The sequence below is a fragment of the Tauraco erythrolophus genome, chromosome 8, assembly GCF_009769465.1.
Source record: "Tauraco erythrolophus isolate bTauEry1 chromosome 8, bTauEry1.pri, whole genome shotgun sequence".
Lineage (NCBI taxonomy): Eukaryota > Metazoa > Chordata > Aves > Musophagiformes > Musophagidae > Tauraco > Tauraco erythrolophus.
This window is the reverse complement of record NC_141472.1, coordinates 18,760,935-18,788,915: the sequence shown is the minus strand read 5'-3', so window position 1 is coordinate 18,788,915 and position 27,981 is coordinate 18,760,935. Positions and strand designations below refer to the sequence as shown.

At 40.0% G+C, this 27,981-nt stretch overlaps 2 protein-coding genes across 4 annotated transcripts; one reads left to right on the top strand and one right to left on the bottom strand.

Moving 5' to 3' along the window:
• Positions 1 to 1,403: 1,403 nt before the first annotated feature.
• On the bottom strand, positions 1,404 to 8,741 carry FKBP7 (FKBP prolyl isomerase 7). Its single transcript, XM_086615572.1, has 4 exons — positions 8,530 to 8,741; positions 6,780 to 6,931; positions 2,469 to 2,602; positions 1,404 to 1,671 (listed from the first exon to the last, which is right to left on the bottom strand). The coding sequence occupies exons 1-4, from the start codon at positions 8,739 to 8,741 to the stop codon at positions 1,510 to 1,512; spliced, it is 660 nt and encodes a 219-aa protein (XP_086471698.1). The 3' UTR covers positions 1,404 to 1,509.
• Positions 8,742 to 9,029: 288 nt separating this feature from the next.
• On the top strand, positions 9,030 to 22,405 carry PLEKHA3 (pleckstrin homology domain containing A3). Of its 3 annotated transcripts, none has more exons than XM_086615789.1 (8): positions 9,030 to 9,194; positions 12,719 to 12,835; positions 14,251 to 14,406; positions 15,662 to 15,798; positions 16,779 to 16,943; positions 18,122 to 18,165; positions 18,715 to 18,830; positions 20,508 to 22,405. In XM_086615789.1, exons 1-8 carry the CDS (start codon positions 9,155 to 9,157, stop codon positions 20,633 to 20,635), a joined length of 903 nt encoding a protein of 300 aa, XP_086471915.1. In that variant the 5' UTR covers positions 9,030 to 9,154; the 3' UTR covers positions 20,636 to 22,405. The 3 variants fall into 3 exon arrangements, with proteins under 3 accessions (XP_086471915.1, XP_086471917.1, XP_086471916.1); XM_086615790.1 differs by lacking the exon at positions 9,030 to 9,194 and adding an exon at positions 9,617 to 9,766; XM_086615791.1 differs by lacking the exon at positions 12,719 to 12,835.
• Positions 22,406 to 27,981: the final 5,576 nt, after the last annotated feature.

Below are 27,981 nucleotides of genomic sequence, written 5' to 3'. Positions count from 1 at the left end.
ATATGTTAATAATTTAGTGTTCTCATGCATATTTAATTGAAGTATCAGATTAAAAAACATGCTAAAATTTAGCTCAGTCTCATGTTTCATTTACAAAAGGGAACAACTAAAACTAGGAATACATAACTCATATTAGGATGCCATTAGCATTTGGCAACTGTTTATATTATTAAAAAGTATCAGCCAGTCTACCTTTTGCATTTGGATTTTACATCACAGCTGCTCTTGACTTGCTTTTATGGTTCAGAAAAAAACTACTTAGCAGAAAATGTTTTAGAAGCTTACGAAAATAACAGAACTATATCCTTTCAACAGGACTTCAGAGGTGAAGGTCTTTAACGGGTAGATCTCAACCACAGAAAATTAAGTCTCTTGAGAGTATAAACACCAGAGGGCACTGCTGAACTGTGTCCAATAGCGAGAGCGCCGTCAGTATGCTATTGAAGCTCTCCTCATGCTACCTTAAATTGGGAAAACAATTAAAAAATGTTTTTGTACCTCTTAGAATGATTTTAAAATAAATAACCCAGGTAGGGAAGCTTTTTCTCTTCTCTTGCTTTCACTTTCACTGTGTACCTCTATTTATTTCAACATGTAATGATCAGAGCCCTTGCTTTTCACATGAGAAAAGTGGGTTACACAGGTATTATGATGACATCTGCATAAGCAGAACCCTTAATGAGCCTGAAGTACTATTAACTATTGCTACTTCTTTGCATTTTTCCAACGTGAGGGAAAGCAGAATGATGCTCAAACAATTACTTATGTTTATATAGAGTATCTCCCATCATCTTCCACCTCATCCAAGTAAATCACAGTAGTGTAGATTTTTAACTTGGTGCTGTTGAATAAACTGACTAACTTGGCAATTTTACTCAGGCTAAGTTTAAAAATCCACTTAAAATACTGGTTTTTCATGAACACCAAATTATTCATGTTAATATTGCACCAAAGAGGTTATTTTAAGTTGCTTTAAAAACATTTGTGGTTTTATCCAGACATTCCATAGCCAGTGTTCATTTATTTTAAGGCCTTTTATAGTTAAATTTGCTGCAAGCACCAATTTGTCAAGAAGCCAGCCTACAAGCCTGAAGAGATTTAACAGAATTACCTTCCTGGGATTCTGTTTTCTCCTTTTATTTTATGAGGGACTGAGAAGTTACATTCTAACTATGTCAGTGGGTACTGGAACCATTTTTGTGTGCTTGATAGGACAGTAATAATTATTTTCATCAGAAACTTACACAATCAGAAAGACTACTGAGCAATACTTAAATTAGGACATGATGCAGGAACCACTAATAATAGATCACAGTGTTTTCCAATTTTATTTATTTCTTTTGAAATATGTACCACATTTTATTAGTTGAAAGTTAAAAATAAGATTTTTACAGTCACTTTAAGAGATATAAAAAAATGCCACTATAAAAAAAAAGTAAAAAATTATGTGACAAAGTATTATTATTTAAAATTCAGTGTCCAGAAAATAGCCAAAGATTTTTTAAGTACTTAGAGTTCATCATGCTGGTAGACATTGTACTCCTTTGCTGATATGAAACCATCTCCGTCATGATCGTTCTTCTTAAATATATCAGCTAAGATTTCATCATGGACCGAGGGATGACGTTTTTTGCCATCTCTTGCAAATTCTTCTTTCAAATACTGGCTTATCTAGAAGAAAAGTAAAGAGTCCAACCATTGTGGCTTTTATGCCAGTACTCAACAGCCATTTTCAAGGACAGTTGGGGTATGTAAGTAAGTTATTGTGACTCCAGTGCAGACACATCTAAAGTTTGTTTCCCAGCAAGACTCAGACATACTAACGTATTAATCAAAGCAAACTTCAACATTGCACATTGTAGTTTGTGAAAGCATACAGAAGCTTTACATGATGAATGGGAGCATAGACAGCTCATGTAAAGATAACACTGATAGCTATACCTATACTTTTATAAATCATAGAATTGTTTAGGTTGGAAAAGACCCTTAAGATCATCAAATCCAACCATAAACCTAACACTACCAAGTCCACCACTAAGCCATGTCCCTAAGTGCCACATCTACAGGTCTTTTACATTCAGGGATGGTGACTCAAACACCTTCCCTGGGCATCCTGTTCCAACGTTTGACAACCCTCCTGGCAAAGAAATTTTTCCTAACGTCCAACCAAAGCCTCCCCTGGCACAATTCGAGGTTGCTTCCTCTTGTCCTATCACTATTACTAGGGAAAAAGAGACCAACATCGACCTTGCTACAATCTCCTTTCAGGTTGCTGTATAGAGCAATAAGGTCTCCCCTCAGCTCCCATCTCCAGAGTAAACCACCCCAGTTTCCTCAGCTGCTCCTTATAAGACTTGTGCTATAGACCCTTCACCAGCTACATAGCCGTTCTTTGGACATGCTCCAGCACCTCAATGTCTTTCTTGTAGTGAGAAATAATTTATTCCAAATTAGTTACATCATATTACCTCAAGTTCAGAGAGTTTCTTGTCGTTGTCCTTGTCTATTTGATTAAATGCTTCAACACTGCGAGGTCCCTTATTTACTGCATAAAGTTCAATCTCAAAGATCAATGTTGCATTGGGTGGAATCTTGCCCTGTGCTATGAATAAAAGAAAAAAAAGCATTTAAGAAATCAGACACTATGGTCAGAGATCACACATATAATAAATTCACAGGTAAAGTGTCTTTTTTTTTTTTAACAAAAGATTGTGTTAATATTTAGATTAAACTCCGAATTTAAATATTATACAGCTAGACAGGAAGATTGTTCAGATTATGTTAGATAAATGATTTTGAGAGAGATATGCAAATGATATACTTCCCTGAAACACAATTATATTGCTCATATCAATTCAAGTACTTTTAAAAATTAAGAGAAGGGTTTGTGTTAACATGAAAAGCAAGTATTTCCAAAGTTCTCACTTTTTCACATAATGTCATATGATGTGGCTTATTGAGAGACTGATTCTAAGATGTATGTCTTTATTTAATATCTGCAACCTGATTGAAAAGCTTACTGTAATAGACCAATGCTCGTATATATTTTCTGTCAGAAAAAACAAGAAGGCAGTATCAGGTTTTACCAACTTAATATGAATTATACCTATGGTTAAAGGACTTTATGTAAAAGTTTTTAAAATACACCTCTCATTAGAAAGAAGCAGTAGAATGTAAGTCATCTGATTCACAAAAAAAAAAAAAAGACAAAACCAAAACCCCTCCCAAAAAACCAAACCTACTGGAGTATTTTGTCCGGTCCCTGAAGAAAAAAACAAACATGTTAGACTTCATTATTCCTTTGTCAAAGCATCTTCTGATATACGAGGCAAAAACATCACTGCCTATAAACACAGGTCACCATATCATGCATCTGGCAAAAAAAAAAGGGAACTGAAGAGAGACAGTAATGAACTCATGAGGTCTAAAAGTAAAGCCAAAAAAGCATCGAGAAATCATGCAGTGTAAAATTATAATGCAAACATGCAAGTTGCTTCTATTCATAGTCAAAGCCAGCAAGCACGACATTGTAACCTCAGAATTTTTAGCCTGTGCCCATCCTTCATAAACCGAAGAAAAGCTAAGGAATCAACTTTGTTTATAAACAGAAGGAAACAAAATTATTACTTGCACTTCTCTTCTAAAATATCCATAGTAAAAATGACAGGTTGCAGAGTTCAAAAGATTTTAGTCTTTTAAATGGCTTTAAAAAGGTAGGAAACATATCTGAATATAAATCATGGTTTATATACTACTTACAAAGAAAGATACAATACTAGAATTCAGTGCCAGTAGTTTACAAATATACATACCAACAGAGGAAAGATATGTAAAGACTTAGAAAGCCACATGCATCTTTTCTAATTCAAGATTAGGCAGGCATCTTCCCCAGCATGCAGGAGTACGCTGAGACAGAGGACAGGTATGCTGTAGGAAAATAAAGTTTTCTTGAAGTGCTACCTAGAACAAACAGTTAACACTAGTATTAGGTTTAAAGAATACACTTCTATTTGTGTCAGTGTTTTTCCTTGTTGCTATGAGACTTATTTATTAAACATTATGCTCAAGGGGAAAAATTTATTCCTAGTAGACTTCACCGGCTACAATGGACATCAAAGACAAAACTGGTTCATGGAATTCTGACACAATACCATTACCAAAAAATTACTACAGAGCAGGAGCTACATTTTCACTGGAACTACTACATCCAAGTCAGAGCTGAATTTAAGTTATCCACAATTAAGAGTGCTGAAACACTGCATAAAACTCTGCCCAGAGTTGTTTGGTTTTCTCTAAAGTAGACTGCACACTTAAGCATCATAAATTTAAATCAGATTTCATGCATCGTAGTGTAGCAATTATTATGTAATGTGATGGTATCATCCATTAACTATCCAGAATGTAAGCAGTCTTTTAAACAAATGATTTCTACTTAGATTAATTCTGTGGCATGCACTGGAATACATTCCATTTTGCTCAGAAGATGCAGAATTTCATTAAAAGGCTAAGCAGGTAGGAGTTAAATAATAGAAACTAAACATGAATAGAATCATAGAATCATAGAATCGTTAGGGCTGGAAGGGACCTTCAAAGGCCATCTAGTCCAACCCCCCTGCAAGGAACAGGGATATCTCCAACTAGATCAGGTTGCTCAGGGCCTCATCCAACCGCGCCTTGAACGTCTCCAGGGATGGAGCATCCACCACCTCTCTGGGCAACCTGTTCCAGTGTTCTACAACTCTCGTGGTAAAAAATTTTTTCCTAATATCCAACCTGAATCTACCTCCCTCTATTTTAAAACCATTACCCCTTGTCCTATCACAACTGGCCCTCCTGAACAGCCACTCCCCATTTTTCTTGTAGGCCCCCTTGAGGTACTGGAAGACCGCTATAAGGTCACCCCGGAGCCTCCTCTTCTCCAGGCTGAACAGCCCCAACTCTTTCAGCCTGTCCTCATAGGAAAGGTGCTCCAGCCCTCTTATCATCTTCGTGGCCCTCCTCTGGACCCTCTCCAACTGGTCCATGTCCTTCTTATGTTGGGGACTCCAGAACTGGACGCAGTACTCCAAGTGAGGTCTCACGAGGGCAGAGTAGAGGGGGAGAATCACCTCCCTCGACCTGCTGGCCACGCTCCTCTTGATGCAGCCCAGGACGCGGTTGGCCTTCTGGGCCGCAAGAGCACATTGCCGGCTCATATTGAGCTTCTCGTCCACCAGTACTCCCAAGTCCTTTTCCTCAGGGCTGCTCTCGATCCATTCTCCGCCCAGTCTGTATTTGTGCCTGGGATTGCCACGACCCAGATGTAGGACCTTGCACTTGGCCTGGTTAAACTTCATGAGGTTGGTACGGGCCCACCTCTCCAGCCTGTCGAGGTCCCTCTGGATGGCATCCCTCCCTTCCAGCGTGTCGACGGCACCACACAGCTTGGTGTCATCGGCGAACTTGCTGAGGGTGCACTCCATGCCACTGTCCACGTCACCGACAAAGATGTTGAAGAGGGCCGGGCCCAACACGGACCCCTGAGGGACGCCACTCGTGACCGGTCTCCACTTGGACATCGAGCCGTTGACCACTACTCTCTGAGTGCGGCCATTGAGCCAATTCCTTATCCACCGAGTGGTCCATCCATCAAACCCATGCCTCTCTAGTTTAGAGAGAAGAATGTCGTGCGGGACAGTGTCAAAAGCTTTGCACAAGTCCAGGTAGATGACATCCGTTGGTCGACCCTTGTCCACCGATGCTGTCACCCCATCGTAAAAGGCCACCAAGTTGGTCAGGCACGATCTACCTTTGGTGAAGCCATGTTGGCTGTCACCCACCACCTCCTTGCTCTCCATGTGCCTTAGCATGGTTCCCAGGAGAATCTGCTCCATGACCTTGCCAGGCACAGAGGTGAGGCTGACCGGCCTGTAGTTGCCCAGGTCCTCCTTGTTCCCCTTTTTAAAAATGGGGGTTATGTTTCCTCTCTTCCAGTCATCGGGGACCTCGCCAGACCGCCACGACTTCTCAAATACAATGGCCAGTGGCTTGGCAACTTCATCCGCCAGTTCCTTCAGGACCCGCGGATGGATCTCATCAGGTCCCATGGACTTGTGCACCTTCAAGTTCCTCAGATGTTCCCGAACCTGCTCTTCAAGTACAGTGGGCGGTGGTTCATCCTCACAGTCCCTGCTAGTTCTTTCCACAGCTTGGGTGGTAAGACAAGAGGTTTTATCAGTGAAGACTGAGGCAAAAAATTCATTGAGTACCTCAGCCTTCTCTATGTCCTGGATAGCCAGAGCACCAGTATCCTTCCGGAGGGGGCCTACATTCTCCTTGGACTTCCTTTTGTCCCCTACATACCTATAGAAGCATTTCTTATTGCTTTTTATATCCCTTGCCAAATTCAATTCCTTCAGGGCCTTAGCCTTCCTCACTTGATCCCTGGTCACTCGTACAGTTTCTCTGTATTCCTCCCAGGCTAGAATGTGATAGATTAAAACAAAAAATGTTGAATCATGAAGATCTTTCTTTTGCTGCCAATTTTTTGTATTATGGCAATACTTGAAAAAGCACATCAGGTGCCATGTACTGAATTCTAATGCCCCACTGGGTGTGGGTCTGTGATGAGGACTACTTAAACTGCACAGGAATGAGCAGGATTAGGCTGCACAGCTGCAGTCATCGCCTTAAGTTCCTCAAAAATAACGGAGCATCAATTCTTACAGTTGTTTACAATACTGTATGTTTGAAGGGGTCAAACAGAAGAAAGACAGTTTGGTATTAAAACTTTTTTTTACCGTATCCTTGCTGTCCATACGCTAACGACGGAGGTATGATCACTTTCCGTTTTTCTCCAGGACACATATTCATCATAGCTATATCTAATCCTTTTATGACTTGTCCAACACCCAAAACGAACCATTTTGGATGACCTTCATTCTGTGTCCGACTATTAAAAAAAAAAAAAAGAGTAGATAACAGTGAATTTAGTATTTTATTCTTTTTTATTAAAAAATAACTTTAAATTAGCAGTCAGTAAAAATTACATTACATTACATTCAAACAGAAGAATTTTTATAGTCTTGCACTCTAAAGTATTAACTGTTTTTCTGCTACATTTATAATTATTAAGGGTCGAATCTTGAGATGCATAAGGGGGAACCTCCATTTCAAATAAATAAAAAAAAAAAGAGTAAAAAACTAACTTCTTACAAAACCATCCAATCTTCCTGAACATACATGCTGACACCAGAAACAAGGTGCTGCTGCAGAAAGTCTGCAAGTGGAGGAGTCCTGGGAGAAAATCACTGTTAGGAAATGAAAATGTCTTCAGCAGTTCACATCCCTGCAGGACGGGATGAGATGGAGCGTGTATGAGTGTGTTGGGGGAGCCTGGCAATCTTGACTACAGCACTGCGTGCTCACCCACCGCTCTGTTCACGCTAGATATTCAGTACTTGAGCCAGCTTCTGGTCATAGGAGGTGTCCCCAGTATGGGACCTACACTGAACCGCAACCGAGCAGTGTGCAGCTCAAAAGTCAGAGGGCAACACTGTACATGCCAAAATCAGTCACTTCAACAGGCAGAAAAAAATGCAAGCAAAACAGTACTGTTAAATGTAGAATTATCCTCTAGTGACTTTTTCTTAAATGAAACGACTGGGGGGAAGGAATCAAGATTTTGTAATGAACAAGGCCACAGTCTTTAAGATCTGTCAAAGCATGGGTAAGGAACGAGCCAGCTACTTAAAGGAAAGAAAAAGACTCTCCTCCGTAGTTCTGCCTCACTAGTAGGACGCACGGCCACTAAAAGCAAGGCACTGTAAAAATAAAGCTTGTGCACAACAACTTCCGTGCAAAGCAAGATAAACTAAGCCGAAAAAGCCCGAAGATAGATGAATGGGACGAAGCTAACACTGGGGCAAAGAGGAAGGCGGCGCAAATCGAGGAAGGGAAGCAGCGGCAGGGAAGGGGCGCAAAGACCGCAAACCCCGAGCGTAACGCGGCCGCCCTGCGTAATGCCAACTATGTGGAAGCGCAAGCTGTACTCAAGTTTCAGCCTAAAACAGTCACCCTGTGTGCCTACCAGGAGCTCCTCCTCCAAACCCGAGTTTTTCTGCACAGATTACAGCACAGAACAAGGCAGGCGATAACGTGTTGGGTTTCGGTTTTTGTTTGTTTGTTTGTTTTCATCCTGCCAAAGGGGTTGTCGGTGCCCGTGGCTGGTAACGGCCACTAGCCTCAAGCACGGCTTTGCTTTCCAGCTTTCCTCAGCGCAGGTCTCTCCTGACCCTAGGAAAATCCTACACCCTTCAACACCCGGCTGAGATAGAAGGAAATTCCTAATACTAACGTGTTTAGCGTGGACTCCGAGCTGTACCCACGCTGGGAAAGCAGTGGGTCCCGCTGACCCGGCTGAGGGGGCACGGCAGCCGTGCCCCCTCAGCCGGGTCAGCGGGACCCACTACTCCTGGGGGCGGGAAAGCTGTGCCACGTACACCGCTGGGCTCCGGCCAACCTCCCCTTCCACCCTCCCCGGGGTCCCACCTGCAGTAAAACTTGGATCCATCGCTGGCCAGGAAACCGTCGTAGTGCGCGTTCAGCAGGTCCCCCTTCTTGCTCTTCGGGTTGCAGAGCTCGGGGAGGTGCAGCACCTCTATCTTAACCTCCGCCTCTGCCGCCGCCGTTCCGCCTTCGGCCTGCGCCGGGGCCGCCAGCAGGGCCAGCGGCAGGAGGAGCAGGGTCAGCCCGCGGCCCATGTCGCTTCGCGGAGGCCGCCGGCGTGGCACTGTCGCTGCGGGGCGGAACGAGCTTTGAGCTGCGGCACCGCCTCAGCCTCCCCCCGGCGACGGGCCCGGCCCAGGCAGCCGCGGGGCGGGCGTTTCTTCGGGCCGGCCCCCTCCGCTCAGGAAGTGAAAGGGACGTCAGGAAACAACGGCGGGGCGGGGGGGGAGTGCCGGGGGAAAGGGGCCGGAGAGCGCGGCCGGGCGCGCATGGGAAATGCGGAGCGCCCCGCGGGGCGGGTGGCGCCGGGGCCGCCGCTGCCCGCCGCGCCTGAGCTGAGCGGCTGCGCCTCCGCAGGGAGTAGTAGCGGCGGAGACGGGAGGTGAGCGCCCATCCCCTTTCTCCGCGGCGGAGCAGGAGGATGCGGCCCAGCGTCGGGCTCTGAGCGATGGAGGGGGTCTTGTACAAGTGGACCAACTACCTGGCAGGTAGGCGGCGGCGGCGGCTGGGGCCTGCCAGGCGGCGGCGGGGCCGGGGCGGCCGGGGCCGGCGGCGCGGCGAGGACTTGGCCTCGTCCGGGGGACGCCGCTTGGCGCGGCAGGGGGTCCCGCACCCCGCGGGCGGGCGGGCGGGAGCTGTTTTCAACGGGCTGGTTTGAGAAATCGTTCGCCGTCCGCGTTTAGGGCTAAGCCGCCGGGGAGCGGCCGAGCGCCGCAGGGTGTCTGTCTTCTCTTGCAGTTGAGGAGTCGCTCAAGATTACGTCTTTAAATCTTGGGTGCTAAACGTGGAAGTCTGAATTCTCTTTTAATTTGCTTTTGGATGGTAGGGTGGTTTTTTTTTTTGAGTCTGTGTTCCTGTATCCTAACCTGTAAAACATATAAAAAAACTTTAGTTCTGGGTGAAGCGTGCACAAAATGTGTTTTTCAGAAGTGCTGCAGACAGAAATGCACCAAATACCTGCGTTTGCCACCAAAGCTCCGGTTTTGTTTGCCTCATCCTCTGTTGTAATAGAGATACCACCTCTGTTTGGGGGTAGCAATGGATGGACGGTTCTGTCAAGGTGAAACAGATTTCTTTTCTGACACTGTAATAGGACTAATCGTCCCTCTAGAGCACATCAGCACTGGATCATATATCGTGCTTAATTGGGCCTCGTGTTTGACTCTTGGCAGTATCTTCTTTGCCCTCGCGTTCTTCAGCACTTCGTGCGCGCTCTTCTGCTTCGGCATGTTCGGATTTTGAATGCGGAGTGCTGTGAAACTCAATTCTGAGGGTTTACAAAACATGGCCCGCAATGCAAGGATTGCGCGTGCTTGCCGTGGATTGAAGCGCGCAGAGCATAATCTTGCATTTTTCAGAGCAAATACATGTCCGTGTACACTGGCCTTCTGGTGAAAGAGAACATTGTACTGTAGTTAAATAGATGCTTGATAAGATATTTTTCTCGCTTCTTCACAATAAATGGGGAGAAAACACATACGGGAAAAATTGTAGTTCTGAAAGAAATAATGAGTGCAAGTTTTTTTTCAAAATAGAATGCAAATTGTCACTTTCACTTATGTGACCGGAAATGTTACTATAGCAATAGGTAAAAGGTCACAGATGATGAGCCCTGGTCGTGTTTGATGTAAGCTTCCCATTTGAAGTCTCTTATTTAATAAGTAAATGTTCGACAGTAACTGTGAATGCTGTTTACACAATAGACTGTTATATCAATATGCAGGTAACTTCTGCTAAAAGTCAGTAGCCCTCTAAAATAGCAGACTGCAGAACCCTTCCGTGTGTGCTTGCCAACTGAGAGCTCTTGCACTTGAAAATTACAGTGTCAGGAATTTACAACTTCCGGAATACAGGAGGGCAGCAAATTTTTTAAAATTTAAAAAATCTAATCATATTAGTGAAATTTTAAAGTGTTATTACCAACTCTCTTGTTAATCTGCTATCTATTTTTATAGACAGAAATAGGCTGTAGTACTTGTTGTCATTAAGGGCAGAAGCCAAGCAGCAAAGGAGCTTGTTTTTGTTGCTGAAGCATTGTGGAAAACACTTAGTTTCCTCCTTCACTGAAAGCAAACGACAAACATGCGGCTTCCCCCCCCCAAAATAATATATGTATGTATGAATTTGTTAAATATTTTGTCAAACATAGGATGCACTGTTTGCCCAATTTCAAGTCAGAAGAGGTGTTTTTTGTTCTTTAGCTTGCTTCTGTGAGGCACTTGGAGTCTTTTAAATCTTTTGTTTCTGTTTTTTCCAATACCAGCATAATGTGAGGCTGGAATAATCATCATGTATTGTCCTTTTTTATCGGAATTGGACTGTTGACACAGACATTCACTTACCACCTGTGCATGCACTTAGGAGATAAGGGCAGCACAGAGTCAATGTTTTGCAACACAGTGTAGCAGGAAAAAATGTCAGTGCGTTCCTGAGCTGCTGCATTTTACAGGACAGGGTCTTCAGTACAGTCATTTGATGACTGCATATTGTTTGTGTGTAAGTGGTGATGTGCACATACGTTTGAAATATTTCTTGTGGAAGTTACTATCTTTCAATGTTTGTATTTTCTTTTCATTCTGTTTTTATCTCTCAGCGTGGATCTGCTTATTAGTTACCACTGCATTTTGAGACACAGATGCTTACCATTATAGCTAGTAAATGAAAAAAAAATAGTTACATGTTATTTTTTCCTTGTCATGGAATTGTGACATGACATAATGGGGCCTGGTCATACACTTCTTGAACTAGTGTTAAACTTGTAATAACTTAATGTGAGTAGTATGAAGCCTTTAGGTGATTTTCAAGAGTCTGGTACCTGATTAAGCCTCCAGTGTTATAATACACTGCTACTGGATGGCTGCAGCTGGCTCTGTTGGAATGGCAATTGATAAGTGCCATGGAGCACACTGTTGTATCGTCAAATACGCTGAGTTCTTGGCCACACGGTTATTGCCATTCCAAACCCTAAGCCAAACAGGAGGTTAAAGTTTGGTGTCAAGTTGTAGAGGGATAATCTGCTCCTATTGTAGAGCTGACCCACTGTTATTGTGGTTATACTCGTTATACTCTACTGGAATATTTTAATTCTATGTTATTTTTAGAAACAAAGGTGATTTACTAGGCAAAGTGGTTTGCATTTAGAAATTAGGGCACCTATTCCAATGAGTGTTGAGTTTTAAGAAATAGCTGTTAAGAAAAAGAAAAAAAAATGCTGATATACTTTAATCCAGGAGATTGCCTATGACAGTAACTTACTATGTGGTGTAACTCTGCATAGAGTTCTCACAGATATTTCCATCTATGCATAAACTGCTCTGTTTGTAGATGTAGTGAAGTTAGAGATCATTACCTAATTTTGCTAAGGCAAAACTGGTGAAAACCTTAGTAGAGGAGCTGGTGTATACTGTCCTCACAAGTGGTCCCCGGAGTATAAGCCATGTCTCAGTTCACTGCACAATGCCTGACGTTAAATTGTTGAGTGATGGAGCTGTGCTATTTTCAGAGAAAATATTGTGTCAATAGTTAAGTGTGAAATACAGAAGTTTTCACTGAAATACAGTAGGCAGAGGAGACCATAGCATAGCAGTTTGTGACATCAGTGATTTATTTGTGTCTTGCAAATAAGATCCTACAGTCTTAGGAAAACTTACCTGAAAAATATACTTGAATGAGAATGGTTCTTCAGATGTATGTAATTTATTAACCTTCAAAAGAGACTTTCTTGGTGGCTAAGTTAAAATTTAATTTTGTTCTAGAATAGAATATAGTGAAAACTGAAATAATGCTGATCTTGCATCCAAAACGCATGGGAGTGAAATATCCGTATAATAGTAGTTTGTATCTAGAGCAGCTCTGGTCTCCAGACTGCGTGGATTGTTTACTTCCTGGTGTGTTTCATGAATAGTTCAGTGTTTGCATTTTTTATAAAAGTTTGATGAGCCAAAGTGCTGAATTTAATTTGCAATTTAGTGATTAGACTAAACTTTCCTTTTCATGTTTTTGATCTTGCTAGGTTGGCAGCCTCGGTGGTTTGTTTTAGACAATGGAATATTGTCATACTATGATTCACAGGATGATGTTTGCAAAGGCAGCAAAGGAAGTATAAAGATGGCTGTGTGTGAAATTAAAGGTAAGAGTTAATAGATTTCTACTTGAGGAAATTTTAGCTGCCAGGGAAGTAGAAAAGATCACTCAACATACATTTTGCATCACAAGTTTTGCCTCCTCTGTGTTTATCTGTAGTCCAATGTGACTGCTTCATAGTTCACAAACAATAACAAATGTGAATTATGAAATAGTGACAAATAAAAATATTTTTGACAGTTAGGGTTCTGTTTTGAGATTTAGAACCCACCATATATTTCTTTTTGTTTTAAATAGTGTGTGCCTATGGCTTATGCTTCAAGTTACCTCAGCTAGTTATTTAGTTCTGCCATTTATCCCCCTTATGACCAAGGGTAAGAGACTGATTCGTAAATGCTGTTTTTTCAGAAGAGCAGCAGCAGTGACCCAGAAGAGGAAATTCTTATAAACCGGAGATGTCTAGTCTTTTGTCTTCCTGAGTCATTTTTACTTTTGTCACTGTTAGAAGCTGCCTACGTGTATAGGTGATGGATGTGATAGAGTAGTAAGTGAACTGTTTGTGTCAGACTGTGAGTTTAGCCTTTAGTGTGTTTTAAGTTGTAGGTCAACGTCCTTGGCTAATAGCAAGGCATTGTGTAATTTTCCATTGCTTTCAGCTCTTGACCTGAAGATAACTTGGCCTGTGATGTGGGTCCTTGTATATTAAAAAGCAGAACTTCTTATTTTACATGGGCCACCAAATTATTTTTCATGTGGTAACTCCTTTTCATTACTGTTTCCTTGGTGTAGATGAAATCAGTAATGTGAAGTGGAAGATCCCATTTTTTTTGGCCATTTCAGTTGTTCATTTTGCTTGTCATCTTCTTTTGGTGAGGGAAGGATAATAGTTGAAGTCTGGATTTGGTGTAGTCTCCTGCATCCATGGCTAGTGAGGACTGGGTCTGGAGGAACTGTGGTTGGTAACATGAAACTCAGCAGAGTATTCAGTTAAAGATGTAGTATTGAACGTAATAGACTGTAAACAAAGTCTACTTCTGTTCTTGGTTCTAGGACTCTGTGACCTGAAGCCAGATTTTGTCTAGAAGGGAGGTGATTTCAATCTTTAGCCTAGTCCTCTGTAAATATATGTCCTTGCAACAAAACTCTTCAGTTTGCCATGTTCACACCAGATTTGGAATACAACGGTTATACAGATTCCTACACAGTATATTGTTAATGCAGAAAGGGATCTCCACTGTACTTGAGTCTGGCTACTGTTCCGTGTCTCCTTCCTATCTACTGACTCGAAGGCATGCTGGGGAGAAGGCTTGAGCAGCTTTGGGCTTTTTGTTCCTTAGCAGTGTAATATTGTGACTTACTGTGTTACTATGGGATTGTAATAAACGTTTTGAAATACTTGGAGCATTTAATAAATGTTACTCAGTTAAGGTTATTGTGTTTTTTTTTCTGCTCTATCACAAGTTCATGCAACAGACAACACAAGAATGGAGCTAATCATCCCAGGGGAACAGCATTTCTATATGAAAGCCGTTAACGCAGCTGAAAGGCAAAGGTGGCTGGTAGCACTGGGGAGTGCAAAAGCCTGTTTAGCAGATACCAGAACAAAAAAAGAAAAAGGTATGTGTGTTACCCAGAGCGTATACGATCTTACCACTTTTTGAAATGCTTATTTGCAGATTAATGGTAGTGTAAGTATTATGATAGTCAGTATTATTGTCTCTAAATATAAATGTTTCTAGTCATCTCATATGGTAAATTCCCCCTTGATATTTGAATTAGAGGTCACCTCCGTTGACCTCTTCTATCTTAAGAAGCTGAAATACCAGCAACTTACTGTCATTACAAGAACAAACATGATGTTTGTAGCTGTTGTGAAGCCATTTAATTTGTGCTGTTTTGATTCAGTTACTGCTGGCTTTTCCATAATTTTTTGTGGATGACTTAATGTAACCATTTCCAGCCACTCTGATTGTCACTGAAAATCTGGACAGAGACTCTCTTAACACGATTTGTAGTGTTAGAAAGCAGGCATTGCTTTATTGTGGTACCAGGTGCATGGGGGATATCTCCTCCTAACATGCACACCTGACCTCTAGAAGCTCAGTTATGCATTGTAATCACACATATTCATAATACATCCCTGAAATCGTACACATTCATTGTTATTTTCTTAAACAATTGATTAATTTTCTCTCAACTAGCATGTAAATTAGTTTGCATGCTCAGTTCTTTTCCTCTACCTCTTTTTTTGGGGTCTGGGGTATGTTTAGGGTAGGTAGTCCATGAGTTGGTGGTTGTGATCAGCCCCTGCCGGAATTACCTTTCCCTCAGTTACTGCTGTGCATACTCACAATTCAAAAACACGATAACAAAGTTTATACGTTTTTACGGATGTTCCCCTTTCAAGAATAGCCAGTTCTTGATAAGGAGTCTCTCAACTAATCACTCCTGACAGCTTCAAGGATGGTCATATTGTTCTGTCTTAAGATATGTGCACACAGCCTCCTAACCCCTTCATGAAATTCTTTCACAGAGTTTAACCTCTTCATTGTTGGATAACATGGTGGGCGTAAATTTCATCCGCTAAATTTTTTCTGCATTACGTTGCAGCTAAGAAAGGTTTCAACTTTATCTTTTCTAATAACATGCCGCTTTCTTAATGGTCATTAAATTAGCATCAGTTATCCAAAAGTACAAACTATTGCCTGCTTCAAGTACAGTTCTTGGCTTGTTGCAGAATCCAGTTTTCCTCAAAATTCAGTGAAAGTTTAAGTGAATTTTAATGTTTAAATTTAAAAGAAAAGTGCTTAAAAATTAAAATGTGTACATACATTGTGTGCAATAAATTGATGTTTCCTTTAATTTTTTATAGAAATAAGTGAGACCAATGAATCTCTTAAAACCAAAATGTCTGAACTTCGTCTCTACTGTGATCTTTTAATGCAGCAAGTTCATACAATACAAGAATTTGTTCACCATGATGAGACTCGCTCTCCTCCCAGCATTGAGGTATAGAATTTTTAGAATGCCATTGGAGAACTGCATTACGTGATACATCACCTCCAGTTTCTGTTGCCATCTTATGCCTTTTTCATCTCCCTAATGCTAGAATATTTAACCTAAGGTCGATTTTTGAGTGCTTGTGTGTATATAATACTGTGATTATATGTGCATAAAGTACCTGGATGATATAACTGTAATTATAACGTGCATTAGGAAGCAATTGAGTTACTGAGTCGTTTGGTTGAAAGACCAGAAGAGCTGTCATATGAATTACACAATAGTTTGTCTTCTATCGCATGTCTGTTACGGGCAGAGATAGTTGGAACAATCTTGTTTGTGCATTCTTCCTTGTGTAGGAGAATATTCCGTTTTGTTATTGGTGAAAGCTAGTGTTACAGATACTGAAAACTTGTGGTGTAGATAAGTCTCTGTGAATATGCACAAGTAAAGTTATTGTAGTATTTCTACTTTTAAATAAAAGTCAGTACTGGAGATTATGGAGGGCTTCATTCTTTATACTCTTGAGCAGCGTGTGGAAGATATTGTTGTCCACTTAAGGCAAAGCAAGGAGTTGTGAGGGACTGACACTTAGTCACAACACAGCAAGCTGTTGTCAGTTTACAGCGAGGTGAAACTGATCTGCAGGCTCCTTGTGCTGGCGCGATAAAGCTGTTTGCACGTTCTGCTGCAATTCATTTGTTTTGCTGAATGATCATCTCATGCCGGTTAGACAAACTTTGCCGTAAAAACATTAATGGCATTGTTGGCTGATGCCCTCAAGAAATTCCCATGTCAGAAAGAAATTACAATGCTGTCACATTTGTTTGCTTAAATTAAACCTCATTGGAAAGTGTACATCTGATAAAGTAAAATGGGAAATGGAAGCTTTTAATGGTAAGGAGAGAAATTTGTGTGTGTGAATAGAGTTGGAGGGGAGAGATGTATTTGCATATTGTAATTTTTTTTTTGCTTTTGTTTATTTTCAGAACATGAATGAAGCCTCTTCCTTGCTTAGTGCCACATGTAATACATTTATCACAACCCTTGAAGAATGTGTGAAGATCGCTAATGCCAAGTTTAAGCCAGAAATGTTCCAGCTGCCTCACCCTGATCCCTTAGTTTCTCCTGTGTCACCATCACCTGTCCAAATGGTTTAGACACTTTTAAAATACTATTTTTTTTATCTAAGTGTCATATTGTTGGTTGGATGAGGGCAAGAATGGCAAAAGGCTATGCTATTGCTATGTGCTATGATGTCAACAGTTGAAATCTTGACTCTGTTATGATCAGTACTGGTCCTAAATATAAATCAGTAATTTTCCATTCCCAGTCTTTGTTTGCTAGACTTTACACAATCAGAGAAAATTATCGTACATGTCAAGACTCTGTAATGAGGTATCTTGTAAGTGAATGAGGTTTAACTTTTCCTCAGCTCAACTGTTGGTTTGTTTTTTAAAATGCCAGCTTACACTGATCTTAAATTTCATAACCTTGCCTCCTGCTTAAACAGAGAAATGCCTTATGGCTTGAAGCACTTCAGCAAGATAGCATATCTTGCAGTGTGTATAATTCAAAATGTTTATATTAATCTAACATGCTCTTATTTAACAAAAAGGTAAATAATGGTAAAGATATTACTTGCATAACTCTTTACTACTGATTATTTCCCTTAGGAGCACAATGTATGTGGAATCATCTTTAAATGTCTTCTTGATCATAAGTATAGATTCCAAAATGAGCTATATTGTGGGTATTTGTTGTGAGAATCCTTTTCTTTGCACTTAGATCTCTTATCTCTTTGTCTTCAATCAATTTACTTACAAAGCGGGTCATTATTTGTTTAAATTAATAACTTTCTCTGATATGCATAGATATTTGACAGTGGTATCAGGAGAACCACAAGGAATTGAGAGGCAGGATTTGACTTTATTGTGTAACAGGGAATTTAAGCTGGCATTTGGTAGAGAAAAAATGTCTTGATATTTCTGTACATCGTAGCAATTAACAAATAGCTCTATGAGTAACTTTGGAGCAAGAGAGGATGAATTCCATAGAAAGTAGGTAGTATTTTTTTGTAGTAAACTATTTCCTGTGTGAATGCTATAAAACTTTAATATTGATGGCAATCCATCTGTTTTCATATTGTTAAATCAGATTTTTAACTAAGAATGTTTGGTTTTAGTTAAAAAAAATTGCCCTTCTTCTTTGTAGAGACTATAAATAAAGTAGAAATTAATGTAGATATGCATATGATTCTTATAAGTAGCTTGTGACATTTTTGATGTGGTTTGTTGGGTTTTTTTTGTTATGGTTTGTGTTTTTTCCCTAGATGAAGCGTTCCGTTAGCCACCCTGGTCCTTGCCATTCAGAAAGGTAACTTTCTATTTCGTTAAGCTTTTATCTTATGTCTCAAAAAACCTCCCTGAACCTGCTAGCATTAAAATCAGATTGCTAGAAGAATTGTTCACTCACAGAAAGAAAATTAAACAGCATAAACTGATCTCGTTTTGAAAACTAGGGGTGCAGGTTATCAGTGTTGGTGGCAAATAATGCAGCTGCTGTCTCTAATACACTATAAAAATTTCTTCATTCTAGAAACTTTATGCAAATGACTCATTCTGACAAATTCATAAAATTAGACGTAGAGCTTGAAACGCTAATTTGTTCTCTTTGGGTCAGTATTTCAGATTCTCATTTTCTTCGACATGCAAAGATTATATTACATTTTTATTTCCATTTTCAGGCTTTATAATTGTGAAAATTAAGAATATTCTGTTGTCTGCCATTTTTAGTTTAGTTCAGTGAAAAACATCGATACTAATGGTTTATCAAAGCACCAAAATTATTTTAAATTCAAAGTATATTAGATTTATGTGGGTTGTTACAGATTCTGCTTACTGATAGATCTCATTTCTTTTGTAGGAGTAATCACTCTCTAAAAGAACCAGTTTCATCCCTTCACCGATTTTCACAGCGGCGCAGAAGAACGTACTCGGATACGGAATCTTACAGTGATACTCCCATTGAAGATTCTCAGAGTAAGTTTGGAAGCGGAATGGTTTTCTTTTGTATCTTTCTGTACAATTTATTACCCGGTTTACAGCAGCTGTTCTAGTGCTGATACCAGCACCTGGGGAAAAAAGTTTATTTTACTTAGGCAAAGTTTTGGTTCTAAGACTCCTATATTATAAATCAAAGCACTTGTGTAGTTTGTTGTATGGCTGACTTTTGCTGGCTTTCGTTCATATTGAAAAGGATATTACAGCTGGAGTAGTTGTATTGAAATCAGTGGGACTACTGGCAAGATGAAATAGAGACATAACTAGAAAAGGAATGTGTGGACTAATAGAATCTTGCATGAATGATATTCTGGTAAGTGGTGTGGAATACTGTTGTTGGCCACCTGCTTGTCACAAAACAAATTCTCATTTTTGTGATCTCTGTGAGTGGCAGGGGGCAATTTCCACCCAGTGCATTGCAGAAAGATGGTTAATTTCAGTGACTGCTTGCCTTTTGTAGAGAACAGCACTGTTCTGAAAGGGTGTAGGCTTGCCAAAAATAAATAAAAGCGACACAAAAATTATGAAATGATGTCATGATCAGAACATCATTCCTTCCTGATTAGATGGGTCTTCTGAGTTAGTAGCCAGTTCTTCTGTGATTTTTCCTTTTGAATCTTGCTGTCTTTTGACACCATCCTAACTCCTCTCAGGGAGACTTTAACTTGACTAGTTCTGGTTTAGTCTTGCTTCCTTTTAGAGTGCCTTGTGCCTCACTGGGATTGAAAAACGTGAGGCCTGTGCATTGCTGAAAGCCCATGTGAGCACAAAGGGGTACTAATGCTTTATGTTCTATTGTGTAGCAAGTATTCACTTCTCTCCTCTATTTCCTTGGCTCTCTGATGTTCCCATGTTGCAGGGTGACCACCTCTTTCACTTCACTTCGCTTCACTCATCCGCTACTAGCACAGGGTGTGCCAGCATGTATCCCAAGCTTATCAACTTAGTTTAGATCCTATTCTGTGTCTCGGATCCTATTCTGTGTCTCATTGCTAATGCAGGTGCACATCAGTCTAGCTTCCTATAATGCAAGGTTTTTGTTGTTACCATCTGGATGTTCTGATGTTGGTTACCCAGTCTGACTCTTTTCAGGACTGCTGAGAATAGACTTTGTCTTGTGTGTTTCTGCTAATACCAGGCTTTTTTGGTTCCTTTCTATGTAGCTCTAGTTTCTAGCTTGGTTTCTCTGTTTTTTTTTGTTTTCTTTTACTGTGTTAGAAGCTCCCTCTGTTACTTTCCAGTTATCTTAGTTCTTTCTCTGTCACGTAGCCTAGCAATACTCAACTTGCAGTAAGTCATCCATTTCATCTTAATGATAGAAAATGTTTTAATTAAATGCTTATTGATGCATTGGTTCTTGAAAAAAAATAATTTCTTGTGTTCCTCATACAGAATATGTCTGCATGTCATAGATTACTATCCTTCATAATGTAAAAAATCATTGTGTAATAAAAAAACAAAATAAAAATACTTGATTTATAGTAGCTGAACATTCTTCATATCCATCATCCTTGGGCATGATATTGATTTAAATAAATTTTTCAGGAAAAGTCCAGAGTAATTATGTATAGGAAATACTTAGCAAATAGAATAATTGACAGATCGTGTGAGGTTTTTTTGGGGTTGAAAATTAAATACTTATTGATGTCTTCATAGGATCTGCTCACTGTTCTAGAAGTGCTGTCAATGGAGATCTGGTATCATCAACCATTCCTGAAGAAAATAGATCAATATCAAAGGAAAGATCTGAACCGGAAGAGGCTCTTTCATCCTTTTCTTTTTGAAGACACTGAAAGTATTAAATTTTCTATAAATAATGCTATGCAAAGGCTGCTGTAATTATACTGTTGTTATAGGAAGTAGTCATTTCCCTTTTTAGAAGGATTTCTCTGCACTTTATAGAATAACATAAAAAGTATCTTTGAAGTGTATTTTATCTTTATATAGTTTATTTGCGAGAGTATTTTCCTAATATTTCACAGTTTGAATGTGCATTTTTTGGAACAAATGATGGCTTAACAGATAAGCATCCACATTTGTAAATGTAGCTCTTTTTTAAAAGTGTGACAGTCTGACTGATACGTTAGTAAACCTGCAGGTTATAAACTTTAGCAAAAAGGTTTCTTTTTTTTTGGAGAAAATGCAACTTGTGCCATGGGCCTGTTGGTCATTTGTACTGGGTCATCCACCAGGAGCTGTGATTAGCCCTGCAATGGGTTTTTTGCCTGTGGAAGGGCTGTGGGAATGGGCACTAATGGGTCTACTCTAGCAGCTTGATGGTAATTGACATTGCCTTCTTTAAAAACATAAGGGTATACATAATCTGGTCCTTATTTTTAGCCAATGAAAGTAGAAATATTTAGTGTATTTTTCTAAACAAATGTATAAAAATAACTTAATATGAAGCATTTGTACCAAACATTGGATATTTAATAATTTTTATTTATTTATTCTTTTTTGCATCAAAAATTTCTACCTACTTTCACTTCTAAAGATCTATTAAAGGCTTCAAAATGTGCATAACTTGTTTCTGGGGTGTGTAGCATGACAAATAGCTAATGCAGCACTGTTAAGATTTACTCTACTCACTTAAGGTGTATTTTTAGCAAGTATTATAGAAGCAAGAGCTGAAATATTAGACCATTAAGCTGCTGTTGTAATGAGTATTTGTATCTATAAGTATTTTATTTATGACATATTTATACAAAAGGGAGCTTCTGGTTTTGTGACTCCTTTATATCATTTGAGTGTGGTATACACCAGGAGACAGATTCTGCTCTCAGTTACATCAGTGTAAATTTGCATTAATTGTAAGTGAGATCAAAGTCTGACTCTCTTGATAATTAATGAGTAATATAGTATAACAGTGCCTACTAGCACCTTGGTCCATAAGGTTGTTAGCGTTAGCATCGTAAGCTTTTGGGGATTGTTTTGGGTAATCATTTAGGGATAAACTTGGTCTATAAAGTCTTAGCTGTAGAGCACTTCAAGCAAGCCATTTACTGTTTTTGATTTACACAATTGTTAAATAGATGTACAGGGTTTTTTGCACTCAAGCACATACCAAAATCTGTTTTTATAATCAAATCTTCTTTAATTTGGTTTAACTAGTCTTCCTTTTGTATACAGGAATAATTTGGTGTATTTGAAGCAGGCTGGAAAGGATAGATGGGAATGGAATGGAAGCTTTCCTTATAAATTTCTGGAATGTTGATTTGTCTAAATCAAAATCAGTCCAAACATTGAGGAAAAACATATGAGCTGCTGCCCATATATAAAATAGCAGTTTATAAACCATTATGTCAGGGTCAAATGGAACGGAATGGCTCGTCCAAGTAAAGTTATTTGTGGATACCAGCTCAGAGCTGTCATTTGTGCTCAGTTCTGTCAGTTTTCATGCAACTAGCATTTGCATATATATATCAGCCGAACACATGCTTGTACATTTTTTTCTGAATGTTTGCTTTAATGTATTCTGTATGATGCTTACGACAATTGTAAAAATAAGTATTAAAAAAGATGTTCGGAGAAGTAAACTACATATTGCAATAAGAGCGTTGTCTTGAATCGTATGCTTAGAGCTGCTTTTAGAAATTTCAGTGAGGTTTCTGCCAGCTTGTCCAGTGTTAAGTACATGTCATATTAATACCTTTTTCTGGCTTTCAGCTACTACAGAGAAAATAGTTTGGGCTCCTCATTGTGCAGGAAAAACTCTTGAGACTGATCAGTGCATGTAGTAGTGATTACTAATTTTAAGTACTGCCACAGATAGGATTGTTTAGACAAAAGTTATGATTACATTCAAACACAAAATTTGCATATAATTAATTCAGCATTGTTTTGGGTTTCTCCATGTTACTAAAGCTGGAATGATGGCTTTGTATAAATGTAACATGTTCCCGCTAAAGTTAAATCAGCCTTTTTATATACACCTGTGCCGAACTCTGTGGCAAAAAAATCTTAAAGTGTATTTCAATGAAAACAGTGAAGATGATACGCCATCATACTTCTGGTATCTGGAGCTAAGAAGTCATTTCTGAAAGCGATACTTAGCTGACTGAATCACAGTGGTCCATGTGTAGTTAAGACTAAAAAAAAAATCTGGATGCTCTTAGTAATTTTCATTTCCAAGTTTAGGGGAGGGCTTATCAGGAATGCCTAATTGTATCATTATTCTTTCTGGTGGAGAATGAGAGCTGAACCTCAACATAGAATGTGTACTTAGTACTTCTAGTTCTGATCTCAGTTGCTTCTGAAGAGATCAGTCTAATTTTTTAAATAGTATTTATCATTTTTCAAATATAAGCATGCTACATATATTTTGGTGAAAAGTGCTAACTTCTAGTTACTGGGTTATATCTCTGAAGTCTCTAACATCAGATAATTAGAAATGGAATCTGCTTGAATGGCTTACTAGCTTGTACTATAAAGAATTAATGGTCAAGCACTCAATGATTTTGAGATTTGTGAATACTGAGATTACAAGATTTAGAGGCTTTAAACTTCTGAAAATTAATGTTTGTATTTCTTTCCACTTAGTGTATAGTAAGTTAGCTTGTCTTTTTTTAATGATTTTTTTTTTTTCCCCCAGAGAAAATCTTCAGGATAGGAATACTGCAGAGGTTGTTTCTGCATTTAAAAAAAAAAAAAGTGTACTTAATTTATTTAAAAATTGACATCACAGCTATTTGTGTTGTTTCCACAAACTATAAACTTGAATTTTGCTTGTTATGCCACTATCAGTTTAAGTATTGTAGTGTAGCTGTTGTTCCTGCAGTGTCAGTTGGTTTTTAAATACTTTTTAAAGGAGTATAATATGTGAATGAAGGAAATGTCTCTGTCTGAAAACTATCTTTTTCAGGTGTTTCTCATCATCCTGCTTTAAAAGAGTTAATTAAGGAGTGAAAAAAAATTAAGTTAAAAGAGAAACCTGCCTGTTATTGGCGTTTCTTTACTGACTGCTTTGAGAGTTGAACCTGAGTTTCAGACCCAGATCTAGAAGAGAACATTACTGTTTAACTATACTGTTTATATAGAACCTGGCTGCCTCAAGCTACAGTTGTCCTTCTGAAAATCTTTGCTGTGTAACAATGAAGACCAAAGGACCGTGTAGATTTTTGCATTCCTGTGCCTGTACAGCAGGGAACCAGCACGTTCTGCAAGGATGGCTAACACTAACCAAACTTACTGGAAGACAGAGCAATGGCCTGCACTTCAAAACATGCTGAAAGAAACACTTTACCTTTGTGCTCCCGCCTGTGTATGTACAGTAGCAATTAGAAGATGCCATTTATGAATTTAATTTACTTACCATTTTGATGATGATAAGTCTGGATGAACAATCTGGAATATTGTTTGGCAAGCGAGTACTGTAAGAAAGTAGTCAGACTGTTCTCCTGCTTTGCAGTCCAGTGTTGCCTTTTCCTTCGTGTTAGGACACAAGCATCGTGGCTATTTGTGCACCAATATACATGGGTACTCCCATAGCCATATCCTCGCTGTTCTAACCAGCGCGTGTACCGTGAGAGAAAGCTAAACACGAGAGCACAACTGTATCTTATGGATAAGTTTGGGTTGTTTTTTTTTTTTAAAAAAAAGGTCTCCTTCAGCTTTTTCAAAGGGAAGGGTAAATAGACATCTCCCAAGACTGTCAATTATAGAAGTGAAAGGTAATACTTTAAATCCTGTTGAGCAACATGATTTAAGAGTATCTCCTCCTTTTCCCTGTGTTTCATATTCTCTTGTGATAAATATTGCTCTGGCTACTTCTGTATCTTGCCTCTCTCATTGCACTCCAGGGGCTGCCTGGGCATTTTCCAGAAAGTTTGAGTTACAGTGGCAGCAGCTGGTCATAATTACCTTACAAGGGTCTGACTTTTATTTTTCTGCATGCTGGCTGTCATATCCTGACATGTCAGAGTACCTTATTTTTCTCTGTCACCCTTTGTGCTGCTGCTGTTGGTGTACTATGGTGTGTTCCAGTGTGGGAACAACTGAATGATTTATTTTTCACTGTGTTATTCTTTTTTTTTTTTAATAGACATTAAGTATTCTGAGGTGTGGTTTTTTTTAATCCAAACTTATTATCATCAAAAAGAGGGAAGAGGGGGAAAAAAAAAAACCAACTAGGGAAGATTAAGTTTTAATATTTTATCAGATGTGAGGTTTCTATGTTCTGTTTATATGAGGGGGAAAGTCGAAACTGAAGATGATGGTAAAACTTTGTGCTGGGTTAATGCGATGAGGTTTTGGTAGCAGGGGAGGGGCTGCAGAGATGGCCCCTGTACGGAGCTGTGAGAAGTTTCCCCAGCTCCAAAACCAGTCAGACCAGTCTCTGGCCAGGTCAGACACCCCACTCCCTCCTCCTGGCCAGGGCTGAGCCAAACAGCACCTCTGCGAATGCCCTGTTTAGGACAGGGACAAAGTAACCCGAACTGGGCTGGACCTGCCCTGAACAGAGCAAGGAGGTGGGCAGCTGCCCACGCTGGGCTGCTGCCATCCCACTGGAGATGGCTGCAGCGGTGTGGCTTGGAGAGCTCTGAAGCGCCTCGCTCCCAGGGCACTTGTGAGCGGAGTTTGTCCTGCTGGGAATGCCGAGGTTTGGTGGGCCCAGCATGGCTACAGCGGAGGGAGAACTAAGATCAGAGAGAAACAGCTACACAGACACCAAGGACTGTGAAGAGGGAGTGGGAGGAGGTGTGCTGGAGCTGAGATTCCCCTGCAGCCCGTGGGGAGATGGCGGGCGGCACCCCTGCTGCCTGTGGAAGTTATAACGATGGAGCAGAGATCTACCCACAGCCTATGGAGAACCCCACGCTGGAGCAGAGATGCCTGTGCCCAATGGAGGTCGTAGAGGAACCCCCCCTGCTGCTGGAGACTGAGAGACAGCAGAGGTGTATCCGAAGGCCATGGAGGAGCCCATGCTAGAGCAGGTGGCTGCGCCCTCAGAAGCTGTCACTCTGTAGGAAAAGCCTGCACGGGAGCAATGGGTAAGGATTGCGTCCTGCAGGAAGGACTTGTGTTGGAGAAGTCTGTGGACTGTTTTCCCGTAAGGAGGGGCCCCAGTGGAGCATGGGAAGAGCGTATGGTGCCTTCCCCCTTTAAGGAAGGAGCAATAGAAACAGCATGTGATGAACTGACCTGCAACCCCTATTCCCAGTCCCCCTGTGCCACTGGGGGAGGCGGTAGAGCCGGGAAGAAGGGAGGGTTGGGGGAAGGTGTTCTTGAGATCTGGCTTTGATTTTCGTTATCCTCTCTGAATGAACCGTTAATGAATTAAATTGGTATTTTCCCAAGCTGAGTCTGTTTTGCCCGGGGCCATGGTTGGTGAGTGATCCCTCTCTGTTCCCTCAGGCTGTTTGTTTGTTTGTTACATTTTTCTCCTCCCCACCCCACTGAGGGGGAGGAGTGAGCCAGTGGCCTGTGGTAGCTTAGCTGCCGGCAGGGCTAAACCATGACAAAGTTGAAATGCAACGTTAAGACAGGGTTTCTTGTCTGCTAGTGGTGAAATGAATCTCTAAGTGCTGTTATGGCTGTCCACCATCACAGTTATTTTTCTCAGGCTGCCAAATGTAAAATGTTAGTAGAGAATGTGTAGCCCCATAGTAGAATTTATACAGCAGCTCACGGAGCTTTGCTAAAAAGTTTTTCCTTATGCATCAGGACTCAGGAAATATGAAAGCCAAATGCTTTCCCATGCATATCAGTGGTAGGACATTTTTCTGAACTTAGTCCTATAGTGCAATAGATTTTTATCTTTGAAGAGAGCAAATGTCAGCTTGTGCAGTTAAAAATCCCAATGTTCGACCTAAATATAATAAGCAAATAATTTGAAATATTCATTGCTCATTTTATGTTTATTTTTTATCCAGAGATTACTTTAGCTATTATCTTGAAAAACGTTACTATTTAGACATGAGTTCTGTGAAACTGAATATTGAAGCTTTAGGTTGGGACTTCATCAGTGTCACTCTGAAAGTGTTGACTTGGCAGTTTTGTGGGAAAACACTGGTTCAGCTTGTAGGTAGGTAAAGTTATCTATTAAAGCTGTGCTTCAGCAAAGCCTGTAAGTACTTTAAATCCTATTTTTAGGTGTATGAATGACTCATCTGCTTAAAGTTAGGTGTTCTTGCTTAAGTACTGTGTAGAGTTCGGCCAGAGAGGTACAGGCAGAACGAACTTGCTTACACTGCCACACCAGTGTGCTTTCCTCTTGATCTAGTGTGTCTAGACTATGTTGATACCAAAAATTTCAAATAGTATTCTTTTTGTATATGTCCATCTGTATTCTTTTTATATCTAAAGAATAGATTATTCAAGAATGTTAATGAGCAGAAAACTAATCACTTTGAGCTAAGCGTACCAGATTGATCTTGAACAATAGCCACAACTGGTTAACCATTAGAGTCAAAATAAAGGACACCTGGATTCTTCCTCAGAATGCATGCTCCAAAGAAAGTTCAACCAAAGGACATTTAAAAAAACGACCACCAGAGGGTCCTGAAGACCCCAAAGGACCCTCACAGAAGACCTCAAAGGACTTACGGCACATGTGTAATCAGAATGCAAATGTTATAATTAGTTTACAGGAATGGGATGAATATGTATAATAATTCTTGGAAATCTAATACATATATATACAACTGACTTATATAAACTCTACCGACTTCAACCAAAAGCAGACATGTTCAGAGGAATTATCCTGTGTCTCCAGTGCTGCAATGAAGAATGCCTGCTTTCTAAAACTTCAAAACAAGTCTTAGAGGGTTTTTCTCTGCCGATTTGTACGGTTTTGCAGTAGAGGCCATGGAAAACTGACTTTCCAATAGCATTTGTGGAGAAGAGCCCATGCTTAAATCTACAGATGATGTCTGAGATGTTTCTGCTGAGACAACTGACTGGTCCATTTTTAGTGTTAATTTTGTTACATGCGTGCTTACACAAGTTACTTGTCGGTTAAACAAGACTATACCTGTGTATTTTTGTGTTTTATATTGAGATTGTTGAGGTTTTTTTTAAACATCTAACGGAATTAGAATGAGAAGCTTTCTTTTTCTTTTTTTTTTTTTTTAATGCTTTAAAGATTAACATAAATGGCCTTTTTAGCTTATTTTTATTATTCTTTTTACTT

Excerpts from the sequence above, each read along its gene's own strand:
- FKBP7 (XM_086615572.1), bottom strand. The coding sequence starts at position 8,741 with ATGGGCCGCGGGCTGACCCTGCTCCTCCTGCCGCTGGCCCTGCTGGCG. Across the intron at positions 6,932-8,529 it reads GGATCCAAGTTTTACTGCAG|TCGGACACAGAATGAAGGTC; the intron begins GTGGGACCCCGG and ends TTTTTTTAATAG. Across the intron at positions 1,672-2,468 it reads AGAAACTCTCTGAACTTGAG|ATAAGCCAGTATTTGAAAGA; the intron begins GTAATATGATGT and ends CTTTTCTTCTAG.
- PLEKHA3 (XM_086615789.1), top strand. The coding sequence starts at position 9,155 with ATGGAGGGGGTCTTGTACAAGTGGACCAACTACCTGGCAG. Across the intron at positions 12,836-14,250 it reads GGCTGTGTGTGAAATTAAAG|TTCATGCAACAGACAACACA; the intron begins GTAAGAGTTAAT and ends CTCTATCACAAG. Across the intron at positions 15,799-16,778 it reads GCTCTCCTCCCAGCATTGAG|AACATGAATGAAGCCTCTTC; the intron begins GTATAGAATTTT and ends GTTTATTTTCAG.